The sequence below is a fragment of the Furipterus horrens genome, unplaced genomic scaffold (assembly GCF_987537825.1).
Source record: "Furipterus horrens unplaced genomic scaffold, mFurHor1.1.pri manual_scaffold_4, whole genome shotgun sequence".
NCBI lineage: Eukaryota > Metazoa > Chordata > Mammalia > Chiroptera > Furipteridae > Furipterus > Furipterus horrens.
Genome location: NW_028327174.1, coordinates 195,162,586 through 195,185,191, shown reverse-complemented (window position 1 = coordinate 195,185,191; position 22,606 = coordinate 195,162,586). Strand labels below are relative to the sequence as shown.

General features: G+C 35.5%; 1 protein-coding gene across 1 annotated transcript in view; it reads right to left on the bottom strand.

The window, feature by feature from the left end:
- RABGAP1 (RAB GTPase activating protein 1) overlaps nt 1-22,606 on the bottom strand; it is a 147,150-nt gene that overhangs the window by 94,777 nt on the left and 29,767 nt on the right. The window contains exons 4-10 of the mRNA XM_090274692.1: nt 21,718-21,922; nt 19,227-19,401; nt 18,143-18,300; nt 10,281-10,391; nt 9,837-9,903; nt 8,859-8,961; nt 7,761-7,930 (exon numbers count right to left, since the gene is read on the bottom strand). Coding sequence (XP_090130818.1) covers nt 7,761-7,930; nt 8,859-8,961; nt 9,837-9,903; nt 10,281-10,391; nt 18,143-18,300; nt 19,227-19,401; nt 21,718-21,922 — 989 coding nt within the window. The remainder of the gene's footprint in view (nt 1-7,760; nt 7,931-8,858; nt 8,962-9,836; nt 9,904-10,280; nt 10,392-18,142; nt 18,301-19,226; nt 19,402-21,717; nt 21,923-22,606) is intronic.

Genomic DNA, 22,606 nt, shown 5'->3' with positions numbered 1-22,606 from the left:
GAATCCACTCTCCAACGCACTTTCATAAAATCAAAACAACACACGCACAACGTTCTTATCCTGCAACAGTATTTGAAAAGCAAGTGATTGAGAAAAAAATCCAAGTATTCATCAATAGAGAATAATTGAAAAGATCCTGATTCATTCAAACTACACAGTATTATGCAGCCATTAAACAAGAATGAAGAGCTCTATGAACTGATGGAGAATGATCTCCAGGATATATGAAGTTAAAAAAGGTGCAAGACAGTATATATAATACGCTAGCTTTTGTTTTAAAAGGGTGTTAAAACACGAGGAGGGGGGGAATAGATTTACAATCGTTTGTATGGAAAATAATAAAACAATAACACAAGAATAAACTCTGTTTTGCGTCATCACAACTATAAACCTACTTCTGTATTTTATTATTTTCACAAAAAGAAACATTGGAAAGCTAACGCAGAAACCAATAATCATTGTTACCTATGGGGATGGGAGGAGGGAGACATAACTATTTGTCAAAAGATAATACAACTATAATGAAAAAATAATCCAAGTAACTTCTGAATGCAGTACTAATTTTATAATCTTACTGGAACATGTTCAAAGGACAAAAAGAAGTTTCATGAAATATTAAACTTCACTCAATTAATTGTAATACTGATTATTTTTTAAATAAACTTAAACGAATGGAAAATTAAAACTATACAGACCCAAATAATTTCATATTATATGACTCCATATATGCAAAGTGAAAAACACGCAAAAATATATAGGTTTTCTGGTTATATTAATAGATATTTCTCCCAAAATCTGTTTACGCATCTATAGAAAAGGTCAGAATACACTATTTTGGAAACCTCTTCATTTAATGTTTACATACTGATATTAAAGTATGGATTTTGTTTCCAACTAAAAAAAACTGTAGCCGTGGCCGGGTGGCTCAGTTAATTAGAGCGTCATCCCCATACACCAAGGTTGCGGGTTTGATCCCCAGTCAGGGCACATACAAGAAACAACCAATGAGTGAATAAGTAGTGGAGCAACAAATCAATGTGAAAGAAAGAAAGGAAGAAATGGGGGGAGGGCTGGAGAGAAATCTAAGTTGTACATAAGCTGCAGCGTGGCACTGTATATATTTTAGAAGCGGTCCAAGTTTATTCACTGATGCTTAATTTCTCCCATCAGTAATTGTATCAAAATGTAAGCCAGTCCTCACTGGAATTTTAAATAATTGAAATCTATATTTCATAAATCCATATAATACCTTTTCAACACACATTTCACATGTTTATAAAGATTTTGTTATAAATTTGTGGGGAACAGTAAAATAAAGACCACATATTAAGGGTGTTGCCTGCAATACAGATATTTCAAAATTCTTTGATGAAGAATAAATTAAATATATTACTTTTATTATAACTGAGACAGCCAATATTTAAAAATATATAAATGTAAAAGAAAATCATGTGATGTTAAATTACTAATGAAAATACGTGAATGGATCAACTGATTTAGGCAGGGATCACCAATGGACGCGGAAACGACGAGTTAGAAAGCTGCTGCGGAACAGGACATGCGGAAGCCGCCCAGGTACCGCCCCGCAGACTGTCTGGTAAATGCCCAGAGAAAACGCTCCTTTCACAAAGGGGAAGTCAGCGGCCATCACCTTCATCAGGTGATCACACTTTCCAGGAACAGTGGAACAACTGATACCACACGCGCCCTGATTCAGCAGTTGCAGAGCTCTAGTATACCAAGCATTTTCTTATTTTTTATCCAGAGAGGCACAGTGGTTCAGTGTACACGTGTGCGCGTGGCTGTACACACACCCACACAGCAAATACAGAGAAGAGGCTCAGGGTTCCAGTATAATTATACTAATTACTTGTCTGTAAGACACTGGCCACATCCTTTAGTCTTTTAGATAACAGTTTAACCATTCGTAAGATAATAATTTTATAAAAGATTTTAATGTCTCTTTGTCAATAAAAGTTCCATAATTCTATAGTTTTAAGAATGCACCCTGGTGTGGCTCAGTGGATTGAGCCATGGCCTGTGAACAGAAGGGCTGCAGGTTCAATTCCCTGGGCTGCACATGCCTGGGTTGTGGGCCAGGTCCCCGGTTGGGGGCATGTGACTCTCACACAATGATGTTTCTCTCCCTGTCTTCCTCCCTTCCCCGCTCTCTGAAATTGAATAAAATCTTTTAAAAAAAAAAGGAAAAAAAAGAATGCTTAGTTGGTCTCTCATTCACCTTCTGTTACTGTTGGAAAATCTAGTCTTTAGGACCATTTTCTTCCTCTTTTAGTAAATGATATCTGAAAATTTAAATCTAAGAAAGCAGTCTTTCTCTCCTTACTAATTTTTAGGTTTCTTCTCTAATATCATGCCATCTTAATATAACAATTCCCACAATTGGGAAGGCTTCCAGGCTAAAAAAGTTACTGAGTCACCAAATATAGTAAAAGAAAAAAAATTCAATTTGCAAACATATTTTTTAAAAACCATTTCTGTGACTGTTTTTCCATACTTACAGAAATAACAGAAACTACATATATATTTTTACAATTTGGTCTGTTGTTCCATTTCTAATGAGAACTGCAAAGTGGTTAAAAATTAAATTACGCTTAATTTAATACTAAAAATACTCTTACAGAAAGACAAAAGGAACATGTTTCCATGGAAAGAACCCTGACTGAGACATTTTTGAAAGCTTGGCTATGTATCTTTTTCACACTACATCCCATAAAATCTATTTTACATCTTTGGATCTATAAAATGAAAAGCCTATCTTCACTGTATCACTAAGAAAATTACATAAATCAGAAAAAAATAAAAGCAGCTAGTGGAGTGATGGCCACAATAGGGCCTCCATTAATGGTAGCTGCTATTACTTTTTCTTCATTTTTAAAAAAACTTTTTAATTTTATTTTTCAATTGTAGTTTATATTCAGCATTATTTGATATAGTGTCATATATACAGCACAGTGGTTAGATGATCATATACTTTACGAAGTGTTTCCCTGATAGTTCCAGTGCCCACCTGGCACCATACAGTTCTCACGGTATTACTGACTATATTCTCTATGTCATACTTTACATCCTCATGACTATTTCGGTAACTACCCATGTGTACTTCTTAATTCCTTCACCTCTCTGACCCAGCCCCTCAAACACCCTCCCCTCTGGCAACTACTCTGTTTTGTGTCTATGGGTCTGTTTCTATTTTGTTTATTTTGTTCTTTAGGTTCCACATATAAGTGAAATCATATGATATTTTTCTCTGACCGGCTTATTTTACTTAGTATAATAATTTCCAGGTCCATCCATTCTGTGGCCTTGTAGTAAATGGACCACAGCTTTTTTAGCCACTCTTCTATTGAGGGGCACTTGTGCTGCTTCTGTATCTTGGCGATTGTAAATACCGCTGCAATAAACACAGGGGTGCTTATATTCTTCTGAATTAGTGTTCTGGGTTTTGTCAGATATACACCCAGAAGTGGAAGTGCTAGGCTATAAGGCAGTTCCATTTTTAATTTTTTGAGGATCCTCTATACTATTGCTGCTATTACTTCTTAAAGCCATGAATGTAAAAGAGGAAATAAATAAATTTAGCTTACTGTTACAAAGGATGAGATTAACAGTGCTCTACTTGCTCAAAGACAGCAAAAAGTTGTTCTCTCTCTCTCCCCTTTCCCACTTCTTTACTCCTTAACACAAGCGCCCTCCCAATCCCAATAGAACTTACCTAAATAAGGAAAAAAACGAAAGATTATTCTCAGGAATTCCCAGCCCTCCTCCCAGTTCCATATATAAATTTCAGGGGTTTTTGCAAAGAAAATACTTACAACTCTGCCTGTGTTTAGATTGTAACCTTCACCAAGAGTCTAGAGAGTAGTCTACAGGCTTTGTCTCATGTATACATACCTTTTGTGCTAGTTCACCTTGCCAAGTCATTTGTTAGACTAATTAAATATATTATTGCAGATTGAACCACAGAAGTAATATTCCTATAAACCCATGTAGTCTTTTAAATCCACGGCTGTGTAACATAAGACCTCAAGGGAAAAGCAAGATCAGGGGAATCTTATTTATGTTCATTAAGGTAAGATTAAAGAGACAGAACTCTCTATATTCTTTTTAATTAGAGATACCTCTTTTATACAAATTCATGTTAAAGATTACACAATTAATTTCTCTTTATCATCTCTTACTCTAGAAACTGTTAAGAATTATTCTCATTCACACCCTAACTTTATGCTTTAGTCCTCACCTGAGGGTATGTTTATTGATTTGAGAGAGAGGGAAGAAGAGCGAGAGGGAGAGACAGAGACATTGATGTGAGAGAAACATGAATCAGTTGCCTCCCCTACAGGCCCCAACCAGGGACTGAATGCCTGATCTTTTAGTGTATGGGATAATGCTCCAACCAACTAAGCCATCCAGTCAGGACTATGCCCTAAACCTTTAAATGATGCTTATAAATTGGTTTTTACTTCTGAAGCACTCTTCCCCTGGGGCAGATACTCTAAATAATCAGCTATTCTGATTCTATAACTTGTGTTTTATATTCTTCCTTTATCCCACTGAGATTCCACAGTCCCCCTCAATAATAATAGCTAAAATGTATGAAGAACATACTATGTGCCAGGAACTAACAATTCCCAGTGTGTTGTATAGTTTCTCACTTAATGTCACATGAAAGCGATAAGGAAGATTCTATCACTGCCATTTTATAGCTGAGTAAACCGAGGCTCAGAGAGTTGAGGAACTTGCTCAACATCATAAAGCTAGTCAATGGTAAGATCCAGACTCTGTCTCCAAAGCCAGGTTCTAGATGATAACCCTATGCTAACCCTCTGGTCCTCCCACAGTAAAGCGGTGGGAGAACAGTAATGGAATCCAGGAGACCTTCTGTCTCTTAACACAACACCAAAAAGAAATTTCTATTCCTGTTGTACCTGCTACCCTTTCCAATCTGTAACCAAAAGGATTAACAGGAATACACTGGAACCAAAATATTTGTGATAGAAAGTATATTCAACTACATCCACATACAACACTGTAATTCTTTAAATTTTATGTAAATAAAATCAATTCAACAAATATTTATTGAGAACTATGTTCTATCTTCTTGGGATAATCAGTGAACCAGACACACTAGGAATACTGCCTTAGCCAAGTTTTCTATTATGGAACACACACAGATTAACAACATAAAAATAAGTGTATTATGTAGTATACTGAGAGGTAAAAGCCTTGTAAAATACTTTTCAATGCTTTATTTAAAGGAGGAAATTGGCAGTGCCAGAGAAAGGGCAGGCAAATTACACTGTTAAATGGGGGCAGTTATGAATTGCTAATAAGTAAATCGGAGCAAAGACTTAAAGAAGATTAGGGTTTGAAGGGGATGAATAACAGCAAGAGGGATCCAGGGGAAGAATATTCTCGGCAGAAGAAATAGTTAATTGTGAGGGCCCTAAGAGCATGGTTAGAGCAGAGGAAGGAAACAAGAAGGAAGAGTAGTAGGACAGTAATCCATTTATGATAAAATAGGCAGCAGATCAGGTAGGGGTTTATAACCCACTGTAAAGACTTCTGGCGATTAAGAAGTAAAACACGGTTACAACGTTTTAAGCAGAAAAATTATGTAATCTGACCTTAGGCTACTACTGTGTTTCCTGGAAAATAAGACAGCGTCTTATACTAATTTTTGCTCCTAAAGACGCGCTAGGTCTTATTTTCTGGGGATGTCTTAGTTTTTCAAGAACAAGAATTCACATTTATTATTATATTAAAGAATATATTATTATTATTAAAGAATCAACATTTAGTAATATACTGTAGTCATGCCATCACAAACATCAGCATAACCGGCCAAACTCTGAATTCCACCAAGAATTTGGGGGGAGCTGTAGCAATGACTGCAGCTAGGTCTTGTTTTCAGGGGAGGCCTTATATTTCTAAGCTTGAAAAAAATTGCACTCGGTCTTATTTTCGGGGAAACAGGGTATACTTAAAACATCAAAATAGGACAAAAATAAAAGCAGAGAGATGGAGTGAAAAGGCTACTGCAATAATCAAGGGAAAAACACTGATTCAGATGAAGTTAACGTAATCAAGGTGGTAAAAAGTGATCAGATTCTACAGATGTTTCGAAAGTAAACAACTTCCTGACAATGGGTATGGGGTGTGAAAAAGAAAAGAGCAAAGTTCTTAGCCTAAGCAACTGCTAGGAGACTATGCCCATGAACTGAGATGGTAAAGACACATATAGACAGAGCATTTTAAAGGCGGGAGATGAGATAATAAAATCTTTTAGGATATGATAAATTTGAGATGTCCTGAAAGCTAAGTGAAAGAAATGTATTTAAGGAGGGAGCGATCACTGATATCAAATGCTGCTGACAGGTCAAATAAGACAAAGACCCAGACTGACCCTGGATTTAGCAATTCAGGTCACTGTCAACTTGATTTCTTTCAAGGCATTTTGATACGAAGGAAAGCAAAAAGACAGAACAAAACTCAGGCACCTTGGGACAAGAAAAGCTAAACGAAGAAAACAGAGATTTCATCTGTTGCCCACCACAAGAAAAAAAGTATAAAGCTTGACTTTGACTAAATTAACAGGCATTAAAAAAAAAAAAAAAAATCGATACTCGGAAGACCATAACAGAACCTGTATAATCTATCATTAAATATGCCTAATGTAGAATCTCAAATTATCATACAAAGAAATGGGAAAATGTGACTCACCAGAATTTAGAACCAGAAGTTAAAAATTTTTAAAAATTACATATAATTATACTCAAGGAAATAAAATAAAATCTGTTGAAAATAAAAGAACAAAGAGGTAATTTCATAACAAAATAAAACCTATAAAAAACCAAATGGAAATTTCAGAAATAAAAAATATAAAATCTGAAATAAAAAACATTCACTGAATGGGTTTAACAGCAGATTGATGATGACTAAAGAAAGTCAAGTGAACATTCAGACAGGTATCTACCTTAAGAAGAAAATACATGCTATGAAAAAATATAGCCTTAGATATCTGTAGGATAATACCAAAATGTCTAAAATACGTGTAACTGAAAACCCATAAGGAAAGAAAAGAGAGCTGGTGTAGGAAACGGGCTGAAAGCAATAATGGGCTAATTTTCTCTAAAACTGTTATAAATAAATAAACAAACAAAAGACCAAAAACATAAATTTAAAAATTCGAGAAGCCCAGCAAATCCGAGGCAAGACAAACAGGAAGAAAACCACACCTAAGTCATATCATAGTTAAATGTCTAAAAGCCAAAGATAAAACATAATCTTAAAAGCAACCATACACAGGAACAACAATATAAATGTACACTGACTTCTCATCAAAAACAACGGGAACAGGAAGGCTGTGGGATGGTGCTGGGGAAAAAACTCTCAACCCAGCATTCTTTATCCAGTGAAAATATCCTACTGGAATGAAAGTGAATTAAAGACATTTTCAGATACATATGTCTAAGAGTTATGTCTTTAGTAGACCTGCACTAAAAAAAAAGCCAGAAGAATTTTTACAGGTAGAAGGAAAGATCAGACGGAAACTTGGCTCCCGAGGAATAAAAGCAACAAAATTGATAAATAGGTAAATATAATAAGACAAATTTTCCTCTTAATACATTTAAAATACACATGACCTAATTGATAGCTTAGATTAATGATGTTATCAGACTCAGAAGTGGTTTCTCCTTTATCACCTCCCCTGCTCCAATATTTACAAAAAGGTACGGTACCTGTTTTAGTTTCAAAAAGAAATTTTCAGTAGTACTACGTTTGCTGAAGGGCCAATATAACCTTTCATTAGGTGAGCAAACTCGGACTTTTGTCTCTAGGAGAAATCGAACAGGCTCCTGCACTTCTGTTATTACCAAATCAACAGCTGTGGTCATAAACTGCACTTTATCTAGAGAGAGGGGAGAAGCAAATAAAAAATGGAAATATATTTGTTCATATGATTAATGTAAAAGTAATTACTATCATTATAAACTTTTAAGATATCTTAAGGTAATTCATTAACTAACTAAGAATCTAAATTAATCAGATAAAATGCTATTTTGAACATTTATTTTCCGTATTGAGAATTCCTTTCTTGGGTAGATTCTTTGAAGTGGAATTAGTGAGGGCAGTATACACTCATAGCTTATGAAGTGCACTGTCAAACTGTTTTACAATAGTGAGATATGTCTTCTTTATGCCACTCTCACCAATACTGGAAGTTCACAACTTTTAAAATCTTGGTTAACAATGTAACTGTTTATATCCTTTATCCATTTATCTATAATGTTATGAATAACAAGAAAAAATGAAGGAGAAAAAACAATAAATGCTCAATAAGAGGCACTAGCTAAGCAAATAATGTTACATTTTCAGGATAAGGTATTATACAGCCATTAAGTGACATTTGGGGAGATTATGAAATATTGTGAGAAAGGTTATTTCTGCACAAAATATCTAAAAAGCATCACAAGAAACTGGCCACAGTAGGGGTCCTCTGTGGAGTTGGGTCCTGGGGACTATGGTAGATTTTTTACTTTCCTCTGTGTATCTTCTGAATTTTTAACCATGTGCATATATTATCCCTCCACAAAGAATAAATAAAATTTAGAAGTCTGTACATAAATGAGTACATAAGCAGAAAAGAGAGCAAGGGAGGGACAAGTAAGTGTGGACAAATGACACTTCATTTACAGGTCAAATTTAATAATAAACTCAAATTCTTTGATTTCACTACAATTAGGTAAGCATTGGATACTTGTCAAATAAGTGGTCCTAAGGTCTGGGTATCTTCTTGGGATGAAGATTTCTGTTATAATGTCAGCAATCTGCATTACCTTTAGGAGTTTCTTCATTTACAACTTGAAAATGTGGAGATTTTGGATTCCAGCTCCCCGTGATAACATAAGACTTTCCGTCTGAACTTTTGCCCATAGATTCCTAAAGAAAAGAGTAAAACAAACATTAATGCCAAAGTAAGAGAATAACAGCTAAACCCTATTTTGCTGTCTTTAAAATTAGAAGTTGCAAAAACATAAAAATATGAAAGAGAACCAGATTTTTAAAGGTAGGAGTATATTTGAATAATTTCAGTTAGAGTTAAAGATGTGACAATTATTTATGCAATTATCCCTGAAATTTATAAAGTAAATGCTTGTAAATCACATCAACCAGTATAAACATTAGAGAAATTTACTACCTAAACCCATGCTAAATTCTTATGTCAAGTAAATAATTACTACATAAATTTTAGTTATCACAATATTCCCATATAGGCCCTGGCTAATGTGGCTCAATGAATTGAGTGCCGGCTTGAGAACTAAAAGGTTGCTGGTTCAATTCCCAGTCAGGGCACATGCCTGGGTTGTGGGCCAGGTTCCCAGTGGGGGGCGTGCGAGAGGCAATCAATCAATATATCTCTTGCACATTGCTATTTCTCTCCCTCTCTTTCTCCCTCCCTTCCCCTCTCTCTTAAAGTAAATAAAAATAAATTTTAAAAATATTTCCAAATAATAGAAATAACAATAATACTGTCTATTTTTATTAAGCTTGTGATAGTTCGCAAACAATTCTCTCACAACTTTTCTCCTTTGTTCCCCTCATCAGCCCTACATGATAAACAGAACTATTCACTATTACACAGTCAAGAAGGTAGTAAATATCAAATCAGAAATAAATACTCTTATTTTTACTTATTGCTTTAGAGCTTACAAAAACACCTTCATAAATGTGCTTTAATTTGTAGATGAGATAAAGTGAAACAACCTTTATTGAGGACTTAGTGTAGCTTAAAAAAAGAGAAGAGAAATTCCTACCAAATCTAACAAGTGCATGTCACTGTTTCGTACACCTCTTCCAGGGCTAAGAAGAAGACCAAAACACCTGCAAAAAAAGAACTGACATAAATTTGGAAAAAAGAACACAAAAAAGATGTTTAAATTAGGTCACTTAAAAAAAATTACATTGAAGGAGAAAAGGACAATTAAAATTATCAATAAATTAGTATTGCCAAAACAATCCTTACTTCTTTAACTGAGATAAGCAAATTCTATATTTGCCTTTTATTATCACATAAAGTCAGCATATTTATGGAAGGTTCATAGGAGTTAATTCAAAGTGAATGACAGTCACTTGAATAACCAAAAGAATTCCCAAGGGAACAAAATGTTTGCAAATACATTTTTGAATATAGTATATGACACCATTAGAATGATAAAAACTAAATTTACATTTAAGCTAAACTTGCAAAAAATGTTTACCTTTCAATGGCAAGTTCTTTATTAGTTGTTTGTTGCACATAGATGACAATCTTCTTATCAATTCCTTGGCGCAGCTTAAAGCATTGTCTGTCCTTATCTTTAGGAACTGCACTGTAGGACAACAAGTTTCATTAATTTTGCAAAGTATTGTCTTCTGACATATATTAGAACAATTTTTTTCATGTTATGAAAACCAGACACAGAAAAGAATCAAATCAGTGATTCTTTTCTGTGTCTGGTTTTCAAATTGTAACAGTAATTTTTTAAAAAAAATTTAACAATTATCATCTGCCTCTTGTTGTGAAAGTATCATCGTTACTGTATGTAATCCACTAAACTATTTGTAAAAGCTAGATAAACCACTCCCCTGTCCCCTAAAATATGGCTTTAGTTTTTTCTTTTTTGTTGCTGTAAAAATTAGATGTTTGTAAAGCACCTAGCATCTACTCAAAAACAAGAGTTCCTTTCCTTCCTTTTTAGCCACTGGTTTCGACAAATAATAATTGTCTTATTTGTTTAAACATATAAGAAACTATACTTAATCCTTGAAATTCATTAACAAGTTACCTTAAAGAAATCAGAGATGAAGAAGATATGGCCAAAAGGAAGCTGTTGACTATCTTCCTTAAGCAGAGACAACCCAATTGTAAACCTGAGTAATACAGGTACACCTTATTTTATTGCACTTTGCTTTATTGTGCTTCACAGATAATGCATTTTTTACAAAGTGAAGGTCCGTAGCAATCCTGCATCAAGCAATTCTATTGGCACCATTTTTCCAACAGCGTTTGTTTAGTGTTTCTGTGTCACGTTTTGTTAATTCTTTCAATATTTCAATTTTTCATTATAACTATATTTGTTATGGTGATCTGCGATCAGCAGTCTTTGATGTTACTATTACAATTGTTTGGGACACCACAAACTGCACCCACATAAAGATGGTAAACTCAATCAATAAATGTTACATGTGCTCTGACTGCTCCTCCAACAGGCCGTTTCTGACTCTCCCTCTCCTTAGGTCTCTCTTTCCTGATACACAACAATACTGAAATTAGCCCAATTAACAACCCTATAATGGCCTCTAAGTGTTTAAGTAAAAGGAAGTCTCTCACTTTAAATCAAAAGCTATAAACGATTAACCTTAGTGAGGAAAGCATGTTGAAAGCCGAGGCAGGCTGAAAGCCAGGCCCCTTGCACCCAACAGTAAGCCAAGTTGTGAGTGTAAAGGAAAAGTTCCTGAAGGAAATTAAAACTGCTACTTTAATAAACACATGAGTGATAAGAAAGCAGGAACAACCTTATTTCTGATATGGAGAAAGTCTAGGCATCTGGATAAAAGATCAACCAGCCACAACACTCCATAAACCAGTCTAATCCTAAGCAAGGCCTCAACCCTGTTCAAACCTATGAAGGATAATGGAAGTGAGAAAGCTGAAGAAAAGTTTGAAGCTAGCGGAGGATGGTTCCTGAGGTTTAAGGAAAGAAGCCATCTCCATAACAAGAGTGCAAGATGAGGCACCATGTCCTGATGTGGAAGGTTCAGCAAATTATCCAGGAGATCTAGCTGAGGTAATTAATGAAGGCAGCTCCACTGAACGACAGATTTTTCAATATAGATGACCACCTTACATTGGAAGAAGGTGTCACCTAGGGCTTTCAAAGCTAAAGAGGAGAAATCAATGCCTAGCTTCAAAGCTTCAAAGGACAGGTTCACTCTTTGTTAGGGGCTAATACAGCTAGTGACTTCAAGTTGAAGCCAATGGTTATTTCCATTCCAGAACCCTTAAGGCGCTTAAGAATTATGCTTGGATTCTGACTAACGGCCGAGATGGAGGCGTAGGTAGACATTTTTTGCCTCCCCCCACAACCACAAGAAGGAATACAACTACCTCAAAACTAAAACCCACCAGAACTACCAGAAAACCAATCTGCATGGAAGTCCAACAAAGATATAAAGAAGTAATATTCATCCAAACAGGTAGTAGGAGTGGTGCCAGGGCAGAGAGGACGTGGTGTGGTGGCTGTGGTGGCGGTGGCAGCGGCGGCAGCAGTGGCAGTGGCAACAAGGCCGGAGCAAAAAGCAGTCACAAATTATAAAAGTGTGGAGGGACACCTGGGGAGCAATCCCAGCCCCAAACCAGACTGCACAGCTCATGGTTCCAGTTCTGGGAAAATAAAGTCTCATTGCTTCTGACTCTGAAAACCAGTGGGGGTTAAGGCAGTGGAAGAAACTGCTGGTCTCTCATCAGACTCTGTTTAGATGGCCCCCACAGTCCTAGAACTTCCGCAAATTCACCCACTCTGGGAACCACAACCAGGGCAACAGCTAGAGGGGTGCCAGTCCCATATGGGAAGTGGCAGAGTGCCTGGAAAAGGGGCAAATGCTGAGCAAATGGCATTATTCCCTCTCAGAGCCCTCCCCCACATACAGCACCACAACATGGTGAAACGGGTAGCCCAGCACTAACGAATACCTAAGGCTCCACCCCTTACAACGTAACAGGTGAGACAGCTCTACCTAAGACACAGAGGCAAACATAGGGGCCTGTCAAGTTGAGGAGGCAGAGAAGTATGGCCCCAAAAAGGGAGCAGATCAAGGCTCCAGTGGGAGAACTAAGCAACCAGGAGATAGCCAACCTCACAGATGAAGAGTTCAAAACACTAGTGATAAAGCTGCTGACAGATTTGACAGATATTCTTGAGTATGGCAAACACAGAAGGGAAGAAAGAAGTGAAGGCTAGGCTAAGTGAAATGAAGGAAAATCCATATGAAACCAATGGTGAAGGGAAGGAAAACAGGGTTCAAATCAATGATTTGGAACATAAGGAAGAAATAAACAGTCAACCAGTACAGAAGGAAGACACAAGAATTGAAAAAAATGAGGAGAGGCTTACAAACCTCTGGGACAACTTTAAATGTGCCACCATGCAAATCATAGGGGTGCCAGAAGGAGAAGAGGAAGAGCAAGAAATTGAAAGCTCATGTGAAAAAATAATGAAGGAAAACTTCCCAAATTTGAAAAAGGAAATAAGACATACAAGTCCAGGAAGCACAGAGAGTCCCAAAGAGGACCACACCAAGACACATCACAGTTAAAATGCCAAAGGTTCAAGATAAAGAGAGAATCTTAAAAGCAGCAAAAGAAGAGTTACTTACAAAGGGGTGCCTATAAGACTATCAGCTGATTTCTCAAAAGAAACTTTGCAGGCAAGAAAGGACTGGCAAGAAGATTTCAAAGTGATAAAAAGCAAGGACCAACAACCAAGATTACCCGATCCAGCAACTATATCATTTAGAATGGAAGGGCAGATAAAGTGCTTCCCAGACAAGGTAAAGTTAAAGGAGTTCATCATCACCAAGCTCTTATTATATGAAATGTTAAAGGGATTTACTTAAGAAAAAGAGGAACAAAACTATGAACCTTAAAATGACAACAAACTCACAACTATCAAAAAAAGAATCTAAAAAATAAAAACAAAAAGAAACTAAACAAACAACCAGAATAGGAGCAGAATCATAGGTATGGGGAGCATGTGGAGGATTATCAGCTGGTGGGGGTAAGAGGGAGAAATGGGGAAATGGTGCAGGGACTAAGAAGCATAATTGGTTGGTACAAAACAGACAGGAGGATGTTAAGAATAGTCAAGGAAAGAGTGAAGCCAAAGAACTTAATATGCACGACCCACGGACATGAACTAAGGGGGGGTGGGATTGTTGGAGGCAAAGGGGGTATTGGACTGAGAGGAGCAACGGGAAAAAAATTTAAGACAACTCTAGCAGCATAATTAATAAAATATACTAAAAAAAAGAATTATGCTTAATCTACTCTGTCTGCACTCTACAGATAGAACAATAACGCCTAAACAATAGCACAACTTTTTACACCATAGTTTACTGAATATTTTAAGCCCACTGTTGAGACCTCCTGCTGGGAAAAGAGTCCTTTCAAAATATTACCGCTCATTGACAATCCACCTGGTCACCCAAGAGCTGTGAAGGAGATGTACAAGATTAATGTTGTTTTCATGCCTACCAACACAGTATCCATTCTGCAGCCCATGGATCAAGGAGTAATTTCAACATTTAAGTCTGATGATTTAGGAAACACAGTTTGTAGTACTATAGCTGCCATGGATAGTGATTAATCTGATGGATCTGGGTAAAGAAAACTGAAAACCTTCTGCAAAGAATTAACCACTTCAGATCCATTAAGGACATTCAAGACTCAGGGGAAGAGGTCAATGCACCAATTTCAGCAGGCATTTGGGAGATTTATTCCAACCTTCCCGGGTGCCTTTGAGGGGCTCAAGACTTCAGTGGAGGAGGTAACTGCAGATATGGTGGGAACAGCAAAAGAATTCGAATTAGAAGTGGAGCCTGGAGACGTGACTGAATTGCTGCAATCTCATGATTAAACTTTAATCAATAAGGAATTACTTCTTACAGATTTGCAAAGAAAGTGGTTTCTTGAAATGGAATCTACTTCTGGTGAAAACGCTGTGAAGACTGTTGAAATGACAATAAAGGATTTAGAATATTACATAAACTTACGGTAAAGCAGTGGCCAGGTTTGAGAGCACTAACTCCAATTTTGAAAGAAGTTCTATTGTGGGTAAAGTGCTATCAAAAAGCATCACATGCTACAGAGAAATTATTTGTGAAAAGAAGAGCCAATCGATGCAACAGACTTCACTGTTGTCTCACTTTAGGAAACTGCCGCAGCGAACTCAGCCTTCAGCAGCCACCACCCTCATCAGTCAGCGGCCATCAGTATCAAGACAAGACCCTCCACCAGCAAAAGGATAAGGACACAGCTCAGGTGATGGTTAGCATTTTAAGCAATAAAGTATTTTTAAATTAAGGTATGTGGATTTTTTTAGACGTAATGGTAAGGTATACATTGATTCCAGTATAGTGTAAACATAACTTTTAAAGGCACTATCAGAAAGAATTATGTGGCTTTTATTGCAATATTCCCTTTGCTACAATGGTCTAGAATAGAACCCGCATATCTCCGAGGCATTCCTATAATTCTAAAAATAATACTAATCATACAATTTAAATCAGCTTAAGGAGAAACTGAAAAGATTCTTAAAATGACATTTTACCAAAATAATCACCTAATCTCCCACACACTTTTTCTAGCTCCTCTGTTCTCAAAGGTAAATCGGTCTATGGTAGTCAGCCAATATGCAGTAAATCTAAATTGTGTCTTATTACTGTACAACTTCAAGATAATGGCAACAGAACCATTAGAAGATACTATAAAAGGCTACATGAGAGCTCTGAGTACCTACTCAAACTAAAAAGTAGCTCTGAAGAAATAAAACTAGTTTGAAGCTCCTCTACATTTATATAGTAGCCAATTTAAGAACATTTTATAACACTGATTAAAAATATCAAAGAATCTTGGTAAAGGAGTCTAGAAATGACAACCATGTACAAAAAAAACCCTTTTGCGTACCAAACTGTTAAATATTTGTGGCTGACAGAATTTTCATCTATAATGATATGCATGTCTTAATTTCCCACTGCTAATAGGTACACTAGTTCTCTATGTTCAGTGGATGCGGACATAAATATTCCGTTGACTCTTGACCAACACGGGGGTTAGGTGCACCAAAGAACTGCCCACCAGTGGAAAATCCACATACAACATAAGTTGATCCTCTGCATATGTAGTTTTCACAAATATGGCTTGAAAATACTGTTTTTGATTCACAGTTGTTAAACCCATGGATGCAAAACCTAGTGATAGATCTTGGGCTGTTACCTTTATTGAAAAATAGCTGCACTGTTCAAACCCATGTAGTTCAAGGGTCAACTGTAATCTTATTTCTCATCTGCATTTAAAATATTAACAATGAAAATAAAGTGATCTTTGGTGTCCTGAGTCTGAAGAGCGAGAAAAAAACACATTAACAGGAAGCAGAATGTCGAGTGTAAGCGGTGGAAGTTTACTCACTGATCTCAGGGGATCTGAATTATATTTTGGTCTTGTCATTACAGACTTGAATGGGTTCAACCAGGTAATCCTACATTTAATTCTTACTGTATAAATTAAGAAACTGAGGTCCGGGCTTAACTTCTCTGAGTTTCTTTATATATTAAACAAGAACAATATTAAATAACCCAGCCTATTGCACAGAGTTAGATTAAATAAGTCAAAAGAGAAGTTCTTTGAATGGTATAAATGAAAATGTCCCATCTTTGTAAGGGCTAAAGTGAAAGGCAGGTTTCCAATTCTAATTATGTAAGAATTTTACTCTTTCAGGAATGGAAAAAAGAGCATTAATTCTTGCCCCAGCACTCTGCCTATATTTATGTTATGGTAAAACCACACGGTAGACTCGCTGGATAAATGGACTGCATCTGACAAGTTCAAATTTGACAAAGAAAGGCATACTTTTCAATGATTTCATCACTATTATGTTACACAACACTATTTTCTGCTATAAACTACAAATCTGGTAAAACCATGCAACAAAAAGAGAGCAAAGGCTTAACGAACGTGACAAGGAAATCTGACCACGCAGGGATTTTCTGTATAGCTTCTCTTTGGCATGAAGGTGAGTATAATAGGAGTGCTTGTAACTGTGATCTTTCTACCTTGAATACTCCTGATTGAAGACAAAAGTTATTCTAGTGCAGTTCTTCTGAGATATCTTAGAAATCTTTCCTGTGCTTAAGTGGAAATTACAACAGAATCTACGTAAATACCTTCAATAAAGAAAAACAATGTAGTAGAAGAACTGTTTTGTTTCTTTAAAAGGAAAAAAATTATTACCAAGTTTATAGGGCAGGAATGCGCACTGTAGGAAGCACCAGACCACAGCTGCGCTCTGGGAACAGACATCAGGCTGAAGAGAAAGCACGGAGCACCACGCCTCCTACACTTCCGCGCACAAACGCAAGCTGACGCTGCATTATACACTGAACTGGCCACAAGATGGCATGGCAAGTCCAAAATCTTTGAAGGGAGACTAGTAAGTTATTTTCAAATGAATTAGTGCCATTGTGCCTTTTGATTTAAAGCAAAATATTAGAAATATTTTGATGTAATACACATTATTCACTTAATGAAGTAGCTGTACAGAAAAGAGACTTCTATATGCAACTATGGATCATAATCCCAAGAAGTGCCCATTTTGTGGCATGGTCTATGGAGGAAAAAAGCCAATCATCATAGTATTTCAAAGTTAGAAAGGATCTCAGTCCACCCACCTCATCTGATAAGGAAACTACCACCAGGAAATGTAAAGAAACTTGGAAAAGGTTACACTCTTGGTAGTAGTAATTAAACTAAACCTAAGTTTTTATTTCTATTCCAGGGTTCTTTTTTCCCTACTCAAAAAAAGTATCATTTTTCTTTAAAAACACAAACCATTTATTTCTGACCTTATATAAAAGGTTAGACTTCAGACACAGATCAAATTTCTCTCCTTTTAACACATTCAGATAAACTTTAGTGGTAGACTTGATTTCAGTAGCCTTAAGATCTTTAGATTATTAAAAAATACATCAACCAACAAACAAAAAACCCTGGTAAAACAAATAGCTACACAACCAGGTGACTTAGCTTCCGTCATTATTTCATTATCAGCTGCCAGCTAATTACTTTGAATCTGACTAAAAGAATATAATAACATGACATGTTCTCACATAAATTTTTAATTCTTAAAATGTTGCCTCTGTAAATATGCCTATTTCTTTTCCTCTATCACTTAACATTAAAAAAAAAGAACCGCCTATTAAAGCAATTATTTTATAGTATGAAAGATATATAATCTGACCTGGAGTTACCACAGATGATATAGCATGGTAATACAACCTCAAAAAATAAAAAAAATAAGATGCCTACCTAAAATAACCTTTACCATCATCTTCTTTTATTTCTAAAGACACAGAGAAGGTGAAGATGTCACTGTCAGGAGTCTGGGGTGCAGCAGTGGCTGAAAGTGGGGTCTGCTTGGCAGAACGGCGAAAGGCAGTGGCAAAACTGTAAAGGATCCGGCTTACCTGCAACCAGAGAGTTTAGGAAATGGGCTGTTATGGCAGGAATAAAATATTTTTTTATTAAAGCTGAAGGTTATCTACTTTCTTAGAGGGAGTAATTCCTTTTTTTCCTATTGATCTCCTTTTTTATTCTTTTACTTTAGCTTGGAAATACAATTGACGTAAAATTATAACATTTAAAGTGTACACTGTGGTAATTTGATATATGTATACCTTATAAAAGGAGTCCCCCATCAATGAGTTACCATATTCATCACCTCACATTATCTTTTTTTTCCCTTGGCGAGAACATTTAAGTTCTACTCTCTTCACAAATTTTAACTGTACAATACAGTGTTATCAACTATAGCCATCTTATAGATGAAAGTTTGTACTCATTTACCAACCTCTCCCTATTTTCCCCAGTCCTGACTCTTCTACTATTTCTATGAGTTTGACTTTTTTGTTATTTACATTTCCTACTGATTTCTTTTGATTATCTAATTTTTTATGCCTAAAAGCAAGCAATACTAAATGGCCAATGAAGGGGTTTTAAAAAAGAAAATGGCTGTAAACACTAAAAATCCAACTGAAAAATGATTCCCTAAGTTGTTAAAAACTACATGAATACATTTATTACAATAAAAAAAATTCTAAAAGCTTAGCTCTAAAAGACTACTTTGCAAATGTGTCATTGCTGGAACCAAGATGCCTATCTAACCCAGTCAAGAGGCAGCCAACGGGTCTCGTCTGACACTCTTAGCAACAAGGTTTTGGTTAACCAAACTTTTACTTCATTCATATTTCAGTCTCTCAGGCTGGAATAAATAAAACACTTGTAGAGAATTTCATTTTGCTTTAAGTGACCACAATAAATACTGCAATAATTTCACCACAGTGAGGGTACAGGTAAAATTTCATTTGTAGACAGTATTCTCTTAAGGACTTACAGCTTCTTGTATTTCGCACCGGAAGACATGTATCCTGAAGAGCTCTGCATTGAAATGACTTTCAGTGAAAGCAAAACAGTCACTCTCAGGAGTTCCGTCATGCCCCCTGACACAGAAGAGGATTTTGTAGATAGGGTAGTTTGCTATTTCACTGTTTGTCTGAGGCTCTAAGAGTCTGTCCAGAAAGAAAAAAAGATATAAAGAGATTAGAGGGATTATGTACTATTTTCACTATATGATTCGAGACTCATCTTTCTAGCAAGAAGTTCATATAAACCTTTTGTGGAATGCTAACCATATTAGTCTTAAGTCTTGATAGTGAAATCATATGTGGATTCCTAAAGTTACTGGTTAAATAATTCCATGGGACTAAATGCATAATAATATCAATAAGTACGTATGTTTCTTATATAGTAACTAAATGAAGACTAGAACAATGGCTAAATGAGACTACCAAAATAAATCATTAAAGCTATGCTTATCATTATCTCCTAAAAGAATGACCAAATCTTTATTGCTTAAAAAAAAAAAAAAAAAAATTGACATGTTTGTCAGTATAAAACATACTCTTTTGATTCATGGCAAATAAAGGGAGAGAAATTGTACAGAATGTTAACACTTAAGAAAAAAAGATGAATAATAAAATTTTTAAATGCCATTCACTGAATCAAAGGAATGTCATTCATTCAAAAATTCATTCATTCAACAAATTTTTATGTTGAATACATAAAACATAACATTCCAGGCTCTGTTCTGAGTACTGAGGACACAAATATAAATGAACTAAAAAGAAACTATGCAATTTCAACACTACAGACATGGCCACTGAGGGGAAAGCCCAGGAGTCCCTGTGCATAATGGAAATACCTAGAAGGGGATCTAATCCAGGTTCAAAGATACTCTGATAAAAACTCTCTGAAACATGGAGCAAGAGAAACTGGTTTTCTCTTATCTTTACAAAATTAAAATACATTAGAAGAAAGAATAACTTCAGTTGGGGGAATGACTACTAAGAAGCATATAGAAATGAGTGCTAAACAAATTTTATTAAAAGATTCATATTAACAAATATAATTAACATTATCATTTGTGAGTCTTTGTGACATACTTCCTTAAATACTCAGAGAAGAATTACATATGTAGATGAATGGAATACTAAAAAATTAACTTACTACTATCCATATACAACTACAACTCTACCGCCATGAAAAGCAAAAATGCTTCTGAGAGCAGAGAAACATAAGTGTTCTCACACACCATTGATAAAGGTATAAACTGGATCGATATTTCTAGGTGGATGTTTGACAATATATCACAAGCAATAAAAATGGGTAAACCTTTGACTCAATAAGTGCACTTCTAAAAATTTATAAGCCTACATCTAAGGAAATTGAAAAAATATATAGCTCAAAAAGATCTATTTATAAGAAAAATATACAGAAAATATGCAGAAAAAGTACTTAATGTGCCCATATAATAAAAGCTTAATATTTAGCTGTTATTAGTAGTTTTCTCATTTAAAAAACCTAGTGTTTAACATAAGAAATTGATTATTTCTGAATAATCCATCATGTGCCACCATAATTTTAATATTTATTGATATGAAGAGATTCACAATATAAAACTAACTGAAGAAAGTGTATTACAAGATGGTACATATATTTCCACTATTGTTAAAAATCCTGATTCTAATAGTTATATAATTATACGTGCATATATACAGGTATATACACACATACGCAAACAGATACCCATATATGCAAACATATATCCATACAAATTATAATATAAAGAGGGTCTTAATAAACCAGGATGTGAACTGTGTTTATCAGTGACAGAGTAGAATTAAGTATTTTCCTGAATTTTGCTTGTTTATGTTCTCTGATTTTACTTTATTAAGCATTACTTTTTGTAATAAGGAGCAATGTTGTTTTGTATCTGATATTTAGAATACTGTATTTAGCTAGTTAATATAGACAATTAATTGTCATTGATTCTAGTTAGTATTAACAATAGCTATTTTTAGGGACTTTTCTGGGCCTCAGTTTCCTCATCTTAAAAATTAAGGGACTGTACTAGAATAGTTAATATTTACCAACAGGTTTTTGTAATTTCAAAAAACAGTATTAAACTCCATATTGAACTAATGTGTCAAACTAGTATTTGTATTGGGGAAACAGAGAAAGTATAAATTTATAAATTGTTAGGCAGACTCTCATATCAACATATTTCAATTATCCTGCAACACTTACATTTCTAACATGCTACACACGGCTGGAGTAAAGAGGAGCACGAAAAACTGTTTCCACACATGACTAGTTTCCCTAAGGGTCACAATATGTGGAGGACATGAGAACAGAAGTGCCAGAAGAATTAAACATTACATTAAAAAAAAAAAAAATTAAGTCTTTTGTTCACTATTGCTTATTTCTAAAACTATAGGTCAGAATTCTGATCAAGTGTTACAAATATTTTAAGAAACTGGTCTTACCGCACAGTTCCTTCGGACACATTCGGCACTGAGAGGGTTACATCCAGTGAAATCTGACACTGGCTTCTTAAGATGGACATCATCCTCAAGGCCTCCACCTCACTCCGGGGGGCATTCACGGAGGCACAGCCTAAGTAGGTCAGCTTGCTGAAGACTACACTGTCCTCCTCGGCCACTGGTGTGAAAGGACTCGATCCTTCAGAATCTGAAAGAAATGATAATGAGACAGTTATTTTAATTTTATTTGACATTTTGTAGACATGAAAACCAAGCAAAAATATACAAGTTATATTTAGGTTGTAAAAGTAAATACTAATGAGATAGTACAGAAGTGCTCATTAAAGCCAGAAATCTAACACCAGAACTGTCACTAACACCAAAATTTTCAGGTATTGCTATAGTGTCAATCCGAACTAAAATGTGACCTGAGATTCAGATCCATTTACCTTTCTGCTTCTTCCAATTTGTTTTGACTTTGTAATTTAAACTTAGGGGGGGGGAAAAACAAAAAACACCTTTAGTTATTTGGCCCCTCTGAAAAATCCTCTATCTTCTTTCTGATCTGCACTATCATAATTATTTCCTCACTCATCATCTTGACCACTTTGTTAAGTTCTTTCAATCCCTTGTTTTCTCTTTCCCAATACAAATTTACAGTGAGTCTTTCTAATTGCCCCTTTCCTCCTTCAGTTCTCTTCCAACTTGGCAACTATTCCCAGAGTGCTGTAACACAGGCCTGGAGCAAACATCACTTCACCAAGCATTACTCCTCCATTTGTCCAGCCCTATACATAAACTCTTTTTTCCTAGAAGAACCTTTAAGCATTCTGAAGTCTCTCAATGTCATTTAACTATTTCTTTCTTTGGTAGAAATGACATGCACTTAAAG